General features: G+C 41.6%; 1 protein-coding gene across 1 annotated transcript in view; it reads left to right on the plus strand.

Annotated features, from left to right (window-relative positions):
• The first annotated feature begins 2,199 nt into the window (after positions 1–2,199).
• Arp3 (Actin-related protein 3) overlaps positions 2,200–13,336 on the plus strand; it is a 76,458-nt gene continuing 65,321 nt past the window's right edge. Inside the window, exon 1 of the mRNA XM_068387082.1 lies at positions 2,200–2,427. Coding sequence (XP_068243183.1) covers positions 2,384–2,427 — 44 coding nt within the window. The 5' untranslated portion in view covers positions 2,200–2,383. The remainder of the gene's footprint in view (positions 2,428–13,336) is intronic.

The raw sequence follows: 13,336 nt of genomic DNA on the forward strand, positions 1-13,336 counted from the left end.
ATCAAAGCAAAGCAGTATCCTTAATAGTATGATGAGGATTTTGGAAAGAAAGGCAATAAGAGAAATCTAGATAGATCTCGGTAAATGTTACTATTACATTTCAATACTTGTTGTATACATCTTTCGTTAATCTGATATTGACTAGACGCCATCATCATCATCTCCTCCCACGAATATTGATGCAAAGGGCCTCAGTTAGATTTCGCCAATCGCCTCTATTTTGAGCTTTTTAATCAATACTTCTCCATTCATCACCTCCTACTTTACGCTTCATAATCCTCAACCATGTAGGACTTGGTCTTACAACTCTTTCAGTGCTCTGTGGCACCCAGTTGAAAGTTTGGTGAACTGATCTCTCTTTGTGAGTGCAAAGAGCATGCCCAAACCATCTTCATCTACCCCTCACCATAGCCTCATCCATATGTGGTACGCGAGCTATCTTTCTTATAGTTTAATTTCTAATACTGTTCTGCCATTTAACCCCTAATATTCTTCTGGGGGCTTTGTCCTTAAATCTATAAAATCTGCTGAATATTATTACATTATCATACCACGACTCATGCCCATGCAGTAACACCGATCTCACTAAACAGATTCATATAGCCTAATTTTTATATGTAATTTCAGGGAATTTGATTTCCAATTTTACTTAACCTAGCCATTGTCTGATTTACTTTTATCAATCTTTAATTAAACTCCAATTCTAAAGACACTATCAGAGATCATAGTTCATAGATATTTAAATGATTCTACTTCATTAATCCTCTCTCCTTCCAATGATATTTCATCTTCCATTGCACATTTCGTTCTCATCATCTCTCTTTCTTCTATTTATCTTAAGCCCAACATCATGTGATATCTCATTCATTCTGATAAGCAAGTTTTGCAAGTCCTGTAGAGTTTTGCTAATAAGGACAACGTCATCAGCACACTCTAGGTCTGCTAATTTCCTGTTGCCAATCCTTCTCCGCCATCCGCTACTGTTCTATGCATTACAAAATTCGTGAGGAGGATAAACAACATAGGTGAAAACACATTCCCTTGAATTACTCCATTGTTCACTGTGGATTCACTTGATAGAACTCCATTAACATTACCTTTGCACTTGCTATGCTCATGAACAGACTTGATCAAATTTACACATTTATGAGGAATTCCACAATAACGTAGGATTTTCCCCAAAACTGGCTGGTATACACTATCAAAGTTTTTCATAGTCCACAAATGCCCTCTATAGTGGATTTTTTTTATCCAACACATTGCTGTATCACATGTCATAAAAAGAATATTTGGTCAGTACAACTTCTACCTTTTCTAAATCCTGCTTGTTCGTCTCTCAGCTTTCCATCAATCTTTCTCTCTAATCTCTTTAGAATGAGCATATTATACATTTTCATGACGACTGACTTAAGTATAATACCCCTGTGATTATTGCAGTCAGTTAGATCTCCATTTTTTGGCTTTTTCACTAACACTCCTAGCTCCCATTCATCAAATTTTATCTCTTCATGCCACATTCTACAAAATCTTTTTTAAGTATTCCGGGAGTCACTTCATTTTCGGCCTATATAATTTTAGCAGTTATTCCATCGTATTCAAAGGCATTCCATCTTGAGTTTTTTTTAATGATAGCCTAGACTTCAAACTCAATGAATTAATTCATGGGCACAAAAAGATTTTCCTCAGCTTCAGGTATATCAATCAGATCATTCCCTTTATATCTCCTATTCATGCTCTCTCTAACGTTGCCTTTCTCCATTTCCTATAGTTAAAACAAATCCTCTCTCTTTTTTATGGATATACTAACAAATTGAATTTTCACCTAAAAGAAGACGCCCAATTAGGTGTAGACTCATGATATCTATGTAGTCCATGGTTGCAGGATTTAGAAAAATTTAACATTTATATCTATAATTTAGACTAACTTTATAATTTCTACCCTTGCAAATACAAGTCCTTATAGGAATCTATATTGCTTGTAAATTTATAGATAAAATTTCAATATTCAAAAGAATGATAGATAAAATATCAAAAGGCTAATATGACCTATTAATTGAATACATTATGAAAAATATTACAAATAACTTTTTAAAATTTCAATGTACACAGAAAGAGTTAATACTCTACTTATTTTGTGTGGTAGAAAAAAATACTGATCACTGGTGACTCAAACAAGAGCACTTCAACTTACTACAACCAATGAAAATACAGTTTAAATCGAACATCCCGAGAAACAACCAATCATAACTCGGATTAATTCCAAGTTATCATCAGGTGTGACGTTAGCGGCTATAGTCTGCCAGGGCGGAGGAAGTGATTACACCCAGTTCAGATAAGAGATTTAGTTAAATTTATGGGTTTGCCCCAATAAAATACATGAAAAATGACTGGAAGACTACCACCTTGTATTGTAGATGTTGGTACCGGGTAAGTTGAGAAGACGATGTATTATATTAGACTTTAAAATAACGTAGATCCAATTGTTTACCTTTTAGGATAGGCTCTTATAGGCTGATTTATAGCATTGTCCTAATGTACGTTTACTATGCTTTCTGGTGTTTAGAGACCTATATAAGGCTAGCTTCATTTCGATTAGAGGCTATATAGGCTATTGGGCTAAACCCATTCAGTTTTATGTAGGCAGGCATGACTAGATTTCATGTGTTCGAGTTGCCAATAGCCTATGGTAGGCTAATCTTGAATTACTTAAGATTTGTTGTTATTCAAGTTGCAATAATGATGGAAAAGCTGGTCAGGGGTGTATGTATGATAGCGGCCACCTGTATGTATTATTATGGCTAACTTACAACACGGCAGTGTAAAGGGGGTCGCAGGGGAGCGTTAGTCTCCCCCCTTAGGTATGTAGGTAAGGACACGGCTTGTAGGTTAGGTTAGGGGGGGGGGGAAAGTTTAGGGGTATTTTTGTACTGTATTACAGGGTAATATAACCTATGGGAAAAAATACTTTTTTTCTATAGTAAAAGGTCCGCTTTCTTCAAAGATGACACTCGTTCCTGTTACAAATGAATAGTTTCAGAAATGCATATGTTAACGTAACATTGCTAATGTTAGCGAAGCGAGCCAGTGGTGGAACAAGAATCATTATGTTTAGTGGTGCTATTTGAAAAGGACTCCAAATCTTGTGCTTGAGTGTTTGCGACTTCTTTATCACTGGCAGAACCGAGAAAAAGATATCATAGACTACAGTCTCTTTTTGGCTTTTTGAGACAATCGGATAACATACTCTTTGGTCATTGAGGAGGTTGAGGTACTAGCTTCATTTTCTATGGTTGAAAGATACTAATGATAATCTTCCCATGTGCATTTGATGTCATTATCCTTATGAAAGATGTTCCCATTGGTATTATGGATAATGCCTAAAAGATCTTGTATTTGCCCATTCCCTGACTTTGATAATTTGGAACAACTATACTCAGCTTCGAGCTTTTGCTCAGAGAGTTTATGCCTCAACTGAAAAGGAGTACAATTTAACAATAAAAGAAACCTTTTCTGGTACAACTCAGGAACTTAAATGGTGGTCTACCCTTAAATCTGCACTCTTTGGTGTAGATGCAACAGTTCCTCCTTTACTTAAACCTGATGGTTGTCACTCACTGTCCAAAGGAAAAGGCAACCCTTTTGGCTGATGTTTTTGACAGTAAAGAGAGTAATGAAAAACTTGAACTTCCTCATTCCTGTTTTCCTGAGTCTAAACTAACTAGTTTAGCTTTTCGATCTCGTGAGATTAAAGCTCTGTTGATGGACCTTGATGCTTATGGAGGTGTAGACCCAAATGGTATTTTTCCTTTGTTTTTTATAAAGACAACAGATTTCTTAGCTCCAAAGTTATCTGTTATTTTGCGCAAGTTAGCAAGAAGAGGAGCTTTTAGCACTTGTTGGAGAATTGGTAATGTTACTCCTCTATGTAAATGTGTTTGTGGTAGGTCAAGTCCCACTGATTACCGCCCAATTTCCATAACTCCCATACTATTCAAGTTTTTGAACGTCTTCTGGCAAAACGTCTTAATAGGTTTGCTGAAGGTAATCATCTATTCCCTAGTTTGCAATTTGGTTTTCGTAAAGGCCTTGGAGCATGTGATGCCCTTCTTACAATCTCCAATGCTGTACAGAAATCCCTTGATTGTGGTCAGGAAGTTAGTATGATTGGCCTTGATTTTAGTGCTGCCTTTGACCGTGTTAATCATGAGGCCCTTGTTTTTAAACTCAAACAGTTGGGAGTGGGTAGGTCATTTCTTAGCATTATTATTGATTTTTTAAGTAATACTGTAGATCTCAAAGAGTAGTTGCTGATGAGCACCATAGTGAGTATAGGAATGTGATATCCGGTGTTCCACAGGGTAGTGTTCTTGGCCCATTACTTTTCATACTATATACACCATGACATGTGGTTTGGCCTAGAAAACAAGCTTGTTGCTTATGCAGATGATGCTACTCTCTTTGCATCAGTTCCGTCCATTGAATGTAGATCTGGGGTTGGTGAATCCCTTAATAGAGATTTAGCTAAAATTAGTGCATGGTGCAAATTATGGGGTATGAAGTTGAATCCTAACAAAACTCAAAGTATTATTGTAAGTAGGTCAAGGTCGGTGGCTCCTCAACATCCAGATCTCGGTATTGATAATGTTTCTTTAAATTTGTTTGACTCTTTTAAAATTTTAGGTGTGATTCTTGACAGCGAATTTACTTTTGAGAAACACGTTAGGTCTGTGTCTTATTCAATTGCACAAAAAATTGGCTTATTGAGAAAGTCTTTTAAGATTTTCGGTGATCAATCTATTCTGAAGAAGTGTTTTAATTCTTTCATTCAACCTTGTTTTGAGTATTGTTCTCCTGTCTGGTGTTCAGCTGCTGATTCTCATCATAATTTGTTGAACAGAAACTTACGGTCCATTAAATTTCTTATTCCTGATCTAGATATTAATCTTTGGCACCATCGTTCAATTAGTTCATTATGCATGTTGCATGAGATTTTCCATAACTCTGACCATCCTTTACATTCACATCTCCCTGGACAATTCTATCCTGTTCGTAAAACTAGGCAGGCAATTAATTCTAATAGCCAGGCGTTCTCCATCATGAAGCTCAATACTACACAGTATTCTAGAAGTTTTATTCCAGCTGTTACCAAGTTGTGGAATGATCTTCCTAATCGGGTAGTTGAATCAGTAGAACTTCAAAAGTTCAAAGTTGGAGCAAATGTTTTTATGTTGACCAGGCTGACATGAGTTTTTTTATAGTTTGTGTATGACATATCTGTTTTGACGCTGTTACTGTTTTTAGAATGATATATCGTTATTTTCAATATTAATCTTACCCGATAATCATGTAGCTGTCAACTCCGTTGCCCGACAGAATTCTACGGAAGGGATACGCCAGCGATCGCTATACAAGAGGGGGGTGTACTCACAAGCGCCACCTGTGGCCAGGTACTGCAGTACTTCTTGTTGACACCACCTCAATTTTTCCTCTGTCGTGCCTCCGGCTAGACCTACATGGATACGCTGTTGATTCTGGAGTTTTTTGCTCACGATTTGGTGATGTATTTGCTCTAGAGTTTAGCTTTCGCTATTCAGGAAGTTTTATCATTAGCTTAGCTAGCTTTTGGAATTAATTTGATTAATTATGGTGACGAAGAGAGTATGAACTCTCTTTCACTTTTAAATGGCCGACCCTTCCCTTAGACGGAAGTGTTGGTGTCTAAGAGAGTATAGACTCTCTTTCTTAATTTTGCTTAACAAAAGTTATAGATTTATTTTATATCTCTCCGCCTTTTATAGGCCTCTTCGATTAACTTCCTTTTATTATAAACTTATTAAAATTAATTTTTATATTTGTTTATATTCGACCTTTCCTAATAGTAGGCGGTCTTTTCTTGGTACCGAAGTTAATTAACATTGAGCCCGTCATTTCGGTTTTACCTGTTAACATATTATGCTATTTTAATGTTTTTGAAAGAATTTCTTTGATAGTCTCGTACTGTTTTCAAAGTTGAACTAACGTTTTGTTTTGTCTCTGCAGTTGTTGACGTTCAGAACGTTCAACTTGCGCTCTATCGTTACGATAGAGAGAGAATTTTCACGGTGTCACGTTGCAGTAAGAGTAACCGTTTCTAGCGTTTTGTTCATTCTTTCTTAGCTTAATGGTTTTAATTCTAATAAAGGAACTTTTTATTTGGGAAATCTTTCAGTTTTTTTCCTTTAACAATAATATGTTTTAACGATATATATGATTGAAAGACGTGCACGTGTTTAGGGGTATGGCTAACGGTATGTCTGATCATTTTTTGGTGGAAGGAAAATTAGTTGTAGCAAAAGAGTGGGGGAATAGAGTAGGTGGATGTAAAAGGGAGCTAGTGAGGGTTGAAGAGCTAATAAAACCGGGGGTAAAAAGTAAATATCAGGAAAGGTTGAAAATGGCATATGACGAGGTGAGAGTAAGAGAAACTGGTAATTTAGAGGAGGAGTGGAAGTTAGCAAAAGAAAATTTTGTTGGGATTGCAAGTGATGTATGTGGCAAGAAGGTTGTTGGAGGCAGCATGAGGAAGGGCAGTGAATGGTGGAATGAAGGAGTGAAGGTAAAAGTGGAAGAGAAAAAGAGGGCTTTTGAAGAATGGCTGCAGAGTAATAGTATAGAGAAGTATGAAAAATATAGAGAGCAAAAGGTGGAAGTAAAGCGCAAGGTACGTGAGGCAAAGAGGGCAGCTGACCTGAGGTGGGGTCAGGGACTGGGTCAGTCATATGAAGAGAATAAGAAGAAGTTTTGGAAAGAAGTGAAGAGAGTAAGGAAGGCCGGCGCAAGAATTGAAGAGACAGTGAAAGATGGAAATGGAAGGTTGTTAAAAGGAGAGGAGGCAAGGAAAAGGTGGGCGGAATATTTTGAAAGTTTGCTGAATGTTGAGGATGATAGGGAGGCAGATATAATTGCGGTTCCAGGTGTTGAGGTGCCAGTGATGGGAGATGAGAATGAGAGAGAGATTACAATAGAGGAAGTGAGGAGAGCACTAGATGAAACGAGAGTAGGAAAAGCATCGGGTATGGATGGTGTGAAAGCTGAGATGTTGAAGGAAGGGGGTGTGACTGTACTTGAATGGTTGGTGAGATTGTTTAATGTGTGTTTTGTGTTGTCAATGGTACCAGTAGATTGGGTCTGTGCATGTATTGTACCACTATATAAGGGTAAGGGAGATGTGCATGAGTGTTGTAATTCAAGAGGTATTAGTTTGTTGAGTGTAGTTGGAAAAGTGTATGGTAGAGTACTGATTAATAGGATTAAGGATAAAACAGAGAATGCAATCTTGGAAGTACAGGGTGGTTTTAGAAGAGGTAGGGGTTGTATGAATCAGATTTTTACAGTTAGGCAGATATGCGAGAAATATTTAGCAAAAGGTAAGGAGGTGTATGTTGCGTTTATGGATCTGGAGAAAGCATATGATAGAGTTGATAGGGAAGCAATGTGGAATGTGATGAGGTTATATGGAGTTGGTGGAAGGTTGTTGCAAGCAGTGAAAAGTTTCTACACAGGTAGTAAAGCATGTGTTAGAATAGGAAATGAGGTGAGCGATTGGTTTCCGGTGAGAGTGGGGCTGAGACAGGGATGTGTGATGTCGCCGTGGTTGTTTAACTTGTATGTTGATGGAGTGGTGAGAGAGGTGAATGCTAGAGTGCTTGGACGAGGATTAAAACTGGTAGGCGAGAATGATCATGAATGGGAGGTAAATCAGTTGTTGTTTGCGGGTGATGCTGTACTGGTAGCAGACACAGAAGAGAAGCTTGACCGACTAGTGACAGAATTTGGAAGGGTGTGTGAGAGAAGGAAGTTGAGAGTTAATGTGGGTAAGAGTAAGGTTATGGGATGTACGAGAGGGGAAGGTGGTGCAAGGTTGAATGTCATGTTGAATGGAGAGTTACTTGAGGAGGTGGATCAGTTTAAGTACTTGGGGTCTGTTGTTGCAGCAAATGGTGGAGTGGAGGCAGATGTGCGTCAGAGAGTGGATGAAGGTTGCAAAGTGTTGGGGGCAGTTGAGGGAGTAGTGGAAAATAGAGGATTGGGCATGAATGTAAAGAGAGTTCTGTATGAGAAAGTGATTGTGCCAACTGTGATGTGTGGATCGGAGTTGTGGGGAATGAAGGTGATGGAGAGACGGAGGTTGAATGTGTTTGAGATGAGGTGTCTGAGGAGTATGGCTGGTGTATCTCGAGTGGATGGGGTTAGGGACGGAGTGGTGAGGGTGAGAACGGGTGTGAGAGATGAGTTAGCGGCTAGAGTGGATATGAGTGTGTTGAGGTGGTTTGGCCGTGTTGAGAGAATGGAAAGTGGCTGTCTGCTAAAGAGGGTGGTGAGTGCAGGAGTTGATGGGAGAGGTGCAAGAGGAGGGCCGGGGTTTGGGTGGATGGATGGTGTGAAGAGGGCTCTGGGTGATAGGAGGATGGATGTGAGAGAGGCAAGAGAGCGTGCTAGAAATAGGAATGAGTGGCGAGCGATTGTGACGCAGTTCCGGTAGGCCCTGCTGCTGCCTCCGATGCCTTAGATGACCGCGGAGGTAGCAGCAGTAGGGGACTCAGCAGTGTGAAGCTTCATCTGTGGTGGAAGTGTGGGAGGTTGGGCTGTGGCACCCTAGCAGTACCAGCTGAACTCGGCTGAGTCCCTGGTTAGGCTGGAGGAACGTAGAGAGTGGAGGTCCCCTTTTTGTTTTGTTTCTTGTTGTTGTCGGCTACCCCCCAAAATTGGGGGAAGTGCCTTTGGTATATGTATGTATGATGATTGGGCTCTTCTCTCAGGTTCTAAGTCAAGAGAGAGAGAGAGAGAGAGAGAGATAGAGACGGAGGGAGAGAGAGCTGGATAAACGTTTCGTTCAAGCGAGTAACGTTGTTATCGTTTTTGCTCTTCTCCCTAGTCTCTTTAGGGGAAGAAGGTAAACGTTTCTAGAGTTTTATTCTTGTTCTCAAGCTTTATGCGGTGAGAGATTTTAAACGTAGTTTATTTGATCTAGTGTTTAGTCTCTTTCCAGCCACTGAATTATTTATCTTTCATTAGATTTTTCTGTTACATTGTAATTCTGTTTTCGCAATTACTAACTTTTAAGGAAGGATAGAATTGCGTGTTTCAGGTACAAACCACTTAAAGTTTCGAGTTCAGTGAAATAAGTGCAAACAGAAAATCAAAAGTGATAAGTGATTAGCGCAAAGTGTTACAGTGTTGCGGTCGAGGGTTCGTCTGTTCGTGCCAGTTGTTCGCCTAGTCTGGGACCTCTTACAAGCTCCCAAGCCCAGGGGAGAAGTAATGTCGAAGGACTTATGGGTTCAGCAGGCCTTGATCGACGAACAGACGTTTTCCCTCCGTGGTTTCGGGTGTATCTACACACGTTGCCGACGTGATCACCCCACCCACACAAAGACGAGAGAGCCCTTTTATTCCTCGTCTGCGGAAGAGGTTTCTCGCAGAAACCATGGACCAAATCTTGCAGCTTTTAAGTGCAAGTCGGTCCCTTCTGCACAAGTCCAACTCCTAGGTGTAGCCATTAGCACTGGGTCAGTTCGGACTTGCTGCAGTACGACAACTGCACACCTCCCAGAGAGGCAAGGTGGTATCGCAACAGGCAGTAGCTCCGTCTGTTGCCGCACCAGCTGTTTTAGACCCTCAGTCTCAACGGACAGTAGCTCCGTTTGTTGTTGTCTTTCTTAAACTCTAGTGGTCTATACTGCAGTCAATGCAGTCTCAGCTTGCGGTGTTGATGCAGGAGTTTCAGGCAGAGAAGGTTAATACACCTCCTCCTGCGAGCGCTCCTCCTCACCGCAGTCCAGTCTGCCAGACGTACGAAGTTGAGGTTCCTTCCTTAAGGCAACCTCAACAATGGGAACAGGAGTATTATGCCTTACATCCTCCTCTTCCTTTGAGGCAAGAGTTTCTTGCAGTTAGACCATCTTCGAGGCAACAACCTCTTGAGGTATCTCGCAGCTGCTACCTCAACTTTCCTCAAGGCGAGAGCCTCAACTCTTGAGGCTAGCACCTCAAGAACCTCAACTCGTGAGACAGGAACTGCGTTCTGCGCAGCCGCTACCTCAACTCTCGCAGCTCACACCTCAAGAACCTCAACTCGTGAGTCAAGAGCCTCTCTCTGCGCAGCCACCTCAACCCTTGAGGCAAGCGCAACTCTTGAGGCAGGAACCTCATGCTATGAGTCAGCCACCTCAACGCATGCATCTGCCACTTTCTCCTCAACTTGACCCTCTTCCCATTCAACTTTGAAATAACAAATGACAATAATAACGACTCATTACTTTCATAACTTGCATTTGTAAACATATACATGTATGCCTACACAAACATTATGATAATGGAGGTTATTCGTATTACTTAATTAAAAAAATATATATGTATTCCTTGCAATATATTTTTCAATATTAAACTTACCCGATAATCATGTAGCTGTCAACTCTGTTGCCCGACAGAATTCTATGGAGGGATACGCCAGCTATCACAATACTAGAAGGGGGTGTTCTTACCAGCGCCACCTGTGGCCAGGTACTCAAGTACTTCTTGTTGACACCTCCTCAATTATTCCTCTGTCGTGCTTCTGACAAGACGTTCTGGGATACGCTTATGTTCTTGGAGTATTTTCACGACTTTGGTGAAGTATTTCTCTTTGATTTCGGCTGTCGCTTTACTGGAAACTTCTATTTTAGCTTAGTTAGCTTTTGGAATTAATTTGATTAATTTTGGTGACGAAGAGAGTATGAACTCTCGTTCACTTTTCAATGGCCGACCCTTCCCTTAGACGGAAGTGTTGGTGTCTAAGAGAGTATAGACTCTCTTTCTTAATTTTGCTTAACAAAAGTTATAGATTTATTTTATATCTCTCCGCCTCTTATAGGCCTCTTCGATTAACTTCCTTTTATTATAAACTTATTAAAATTAATTTTTATATTTGTTTATATTCGACCTTCCTAATAGTAGGCGGTCTTTTCTTGGTACCGAAGTTAATTATCGTGAGCCCGTCATTTCGGTTTTACGTGTTAACATATTATGCTATTTTAAGGTCTTTGAAAGAATTTCTTTGATAGTCTCGTACTTTTTCAAAGTTGAACTAACGTTTTGTTTGTCTCGGCAGTTGTTGACGTTCAGAACGTTTCAACTTGCACTCTATCGTTACGATAGAGAAAGAATGTTCACGGTTTCACATTGCAGTAAGAGTAACCGTGTCTAGCGTTTTGTTCATTCTTTCTTAACTTAATGGTTTTGATCCTAATAAAGGAACTTTTCTTTTTGGGAAATATTTCAGTTTTTTCCTTTAACAATAATATGTTTTAACGATATATATGATTGGGCTCTTCTCTCAGGTTCTAAGTCAAGAGAGAGAGAGAGAGAGAGATAGAGACGGAGGGAGAAAGAGGATAAACGTTTCCCTCAAGCCTGCCAGGCGTACGAGTAACGTCGTTATCGTTTTGCTCTTATCCCTAGTCTCTTTAGGGGAAGAAACTAAACGTTTCTAGAGTGATCTAGTGTTTAGTCTCTTTCCAGCCACTGAATTTTCTTTCATTAGTTTTTTCTGTTACATTGTAATTCTGTTTTCGCAATTACTAACTTTTGAGAAGGATAGAATTGCGTGTTTCAGGTACAAACCACTTAAAGTTTCGAGTTCAGTGAAATAAGTGCAAACAGAAATCAAAGTGATAAGTGATTAGCGCAAAGTATGTCAGTGTTATGCGTGAGGGTACTTTTGTGCGCGCCAGTCGTCCTCCCAGTCCGGGACCTCTTGCAAGCTCCCAAGCCCAGGGGAGAAGCAATGTCGAAGGGCATAAGGGTTCGGCAGGCCTTGATCGGCGCACAGAAGTATCCTCGGTGGTTGTGGGCGTGTCTTACCGAGACCGTCACTCCCACCCGCAGACGATTGAGCCCTTATTTTGCTCGTCTGCAGAAGAGATTTAGAGGAGAAAATAAAGGCAGAGTTACGCTGGTCTCAGGTCTCAAGACCTCTTAAACGTAAAGTCCAGACCTATGCCAGACGTACGAAGTAAAGTTCAACAACCCGGATGCAGTCATTGGGTTAGCTCTGACTCTCCTCAGTCATCAGTTTGTCGGGCTGAGAGTGCGCCTACACTCCCCCCCCCTATGCTCGCTCCGCCTGATCGCAGTACCACCTGCCAGGCGTACGATGTTGTGGACTCTACTACAGTCCATGCAAGCACAGCTTTCGGACCTGATGCGTGAGTGTCGTGCTGAGAGTGTTGCACCTCCTCCTCCTCCTGCACCGGTGGTGCACCAACCGCCTGCACCCGTTCAGCCTGTGCTGCTCCCGCCTGCACCGGTGGTGCACCAACCGGCTGCACCCGTTCAGCCTGTGCTGCACCCGCCTGCACTCGCTGCACCCAGTCGCAACACCATCTGCCAGGCGTACGATGTTGTGGACTCTACTACAGTCCATGCAAGCACAGCTTTCGGACCTGTTGCGTGAGTGTCGGGCTGAGAGTGTTGCACCTCCACCTGCACCCTTTCAGCCTGTGCTCAACCCGCCTGCACTCGCTGCACCCAGTCGCAGCACCATCTGCCAGGCGTACGATGTTGTGGACTCTACTACAGTCCATGCAAGCACAGCTTTCGGACCTGTTGTGTGAGTGTCGGGCTGAGTGTGTTGCACCTCCCCTGCACCCGTTCAGCCTGTGCTCAACCCGCCTGCACTCGCTGCACCCAGTCGCAGCACCATCTGCCAGGCGTACGATGTTGAACCTCTTTCTGTGTTCGCTGTTCCCAGTGTTGTTCAGCCTCAGCCTTCTTTAAGGCAACCTTCGGTTTGGGATCAGGAGGATTACCCCACTCTTCCTCCTCCTCCCCTGGCTGCTCCACCGGTGGTGCAACTCTCGGTGGAGGTACAACCTCTTCCACCTGTGAGTCAGTCTCCTCAGCTGCTGCACCGAGCTCAACCCGTGCACCCTGATCCTGCGCCTCAGACACCTCTGCTTGCGGGAACTTTACCTTGTTCTGCGCAACCTCGGTCTCTTCACGCTCCACTCATACCACAGGAACAGGAACTTTCTGCACCTTCCACTGTTGTTGTTCCAGCTCGTTCTGACTCTGCTGTTCAGCATACCTTACCTCCATTTTCAAACCATGGCAAAAATATGAATCATGAGTTATGAATGTAAGGTAAACATTATGTTGATTTTTAAACCCCATGCAAGCATGCATAAAGCACTCTAGCACTGGTCATGGAATTTCTGAGAAATGTTAAACGCCATGCACACGCTCTGCTTTCCTTACAGCAGGCTCTGCTTACAGCAGGCTCTGCTTACTACATGCTCAGCATTCAGCATGCTCTGCA

Source organism: Palaemon carinicauda, chromosome 14, assembly GCF_036898095.1.
Source record: "Palaemon carinicauda isolate YSFRI2023 chromosome 14, ASM3689809v2, whole genome shotgun sequence".
Taxonomy (NCBI): domain Eukaryota; kingdom Metazoa; phylum Arthropoda; class Malacostraca; order Decapoda; family Palaemonidae; genus Palaemon; species Palaemon carinicauda.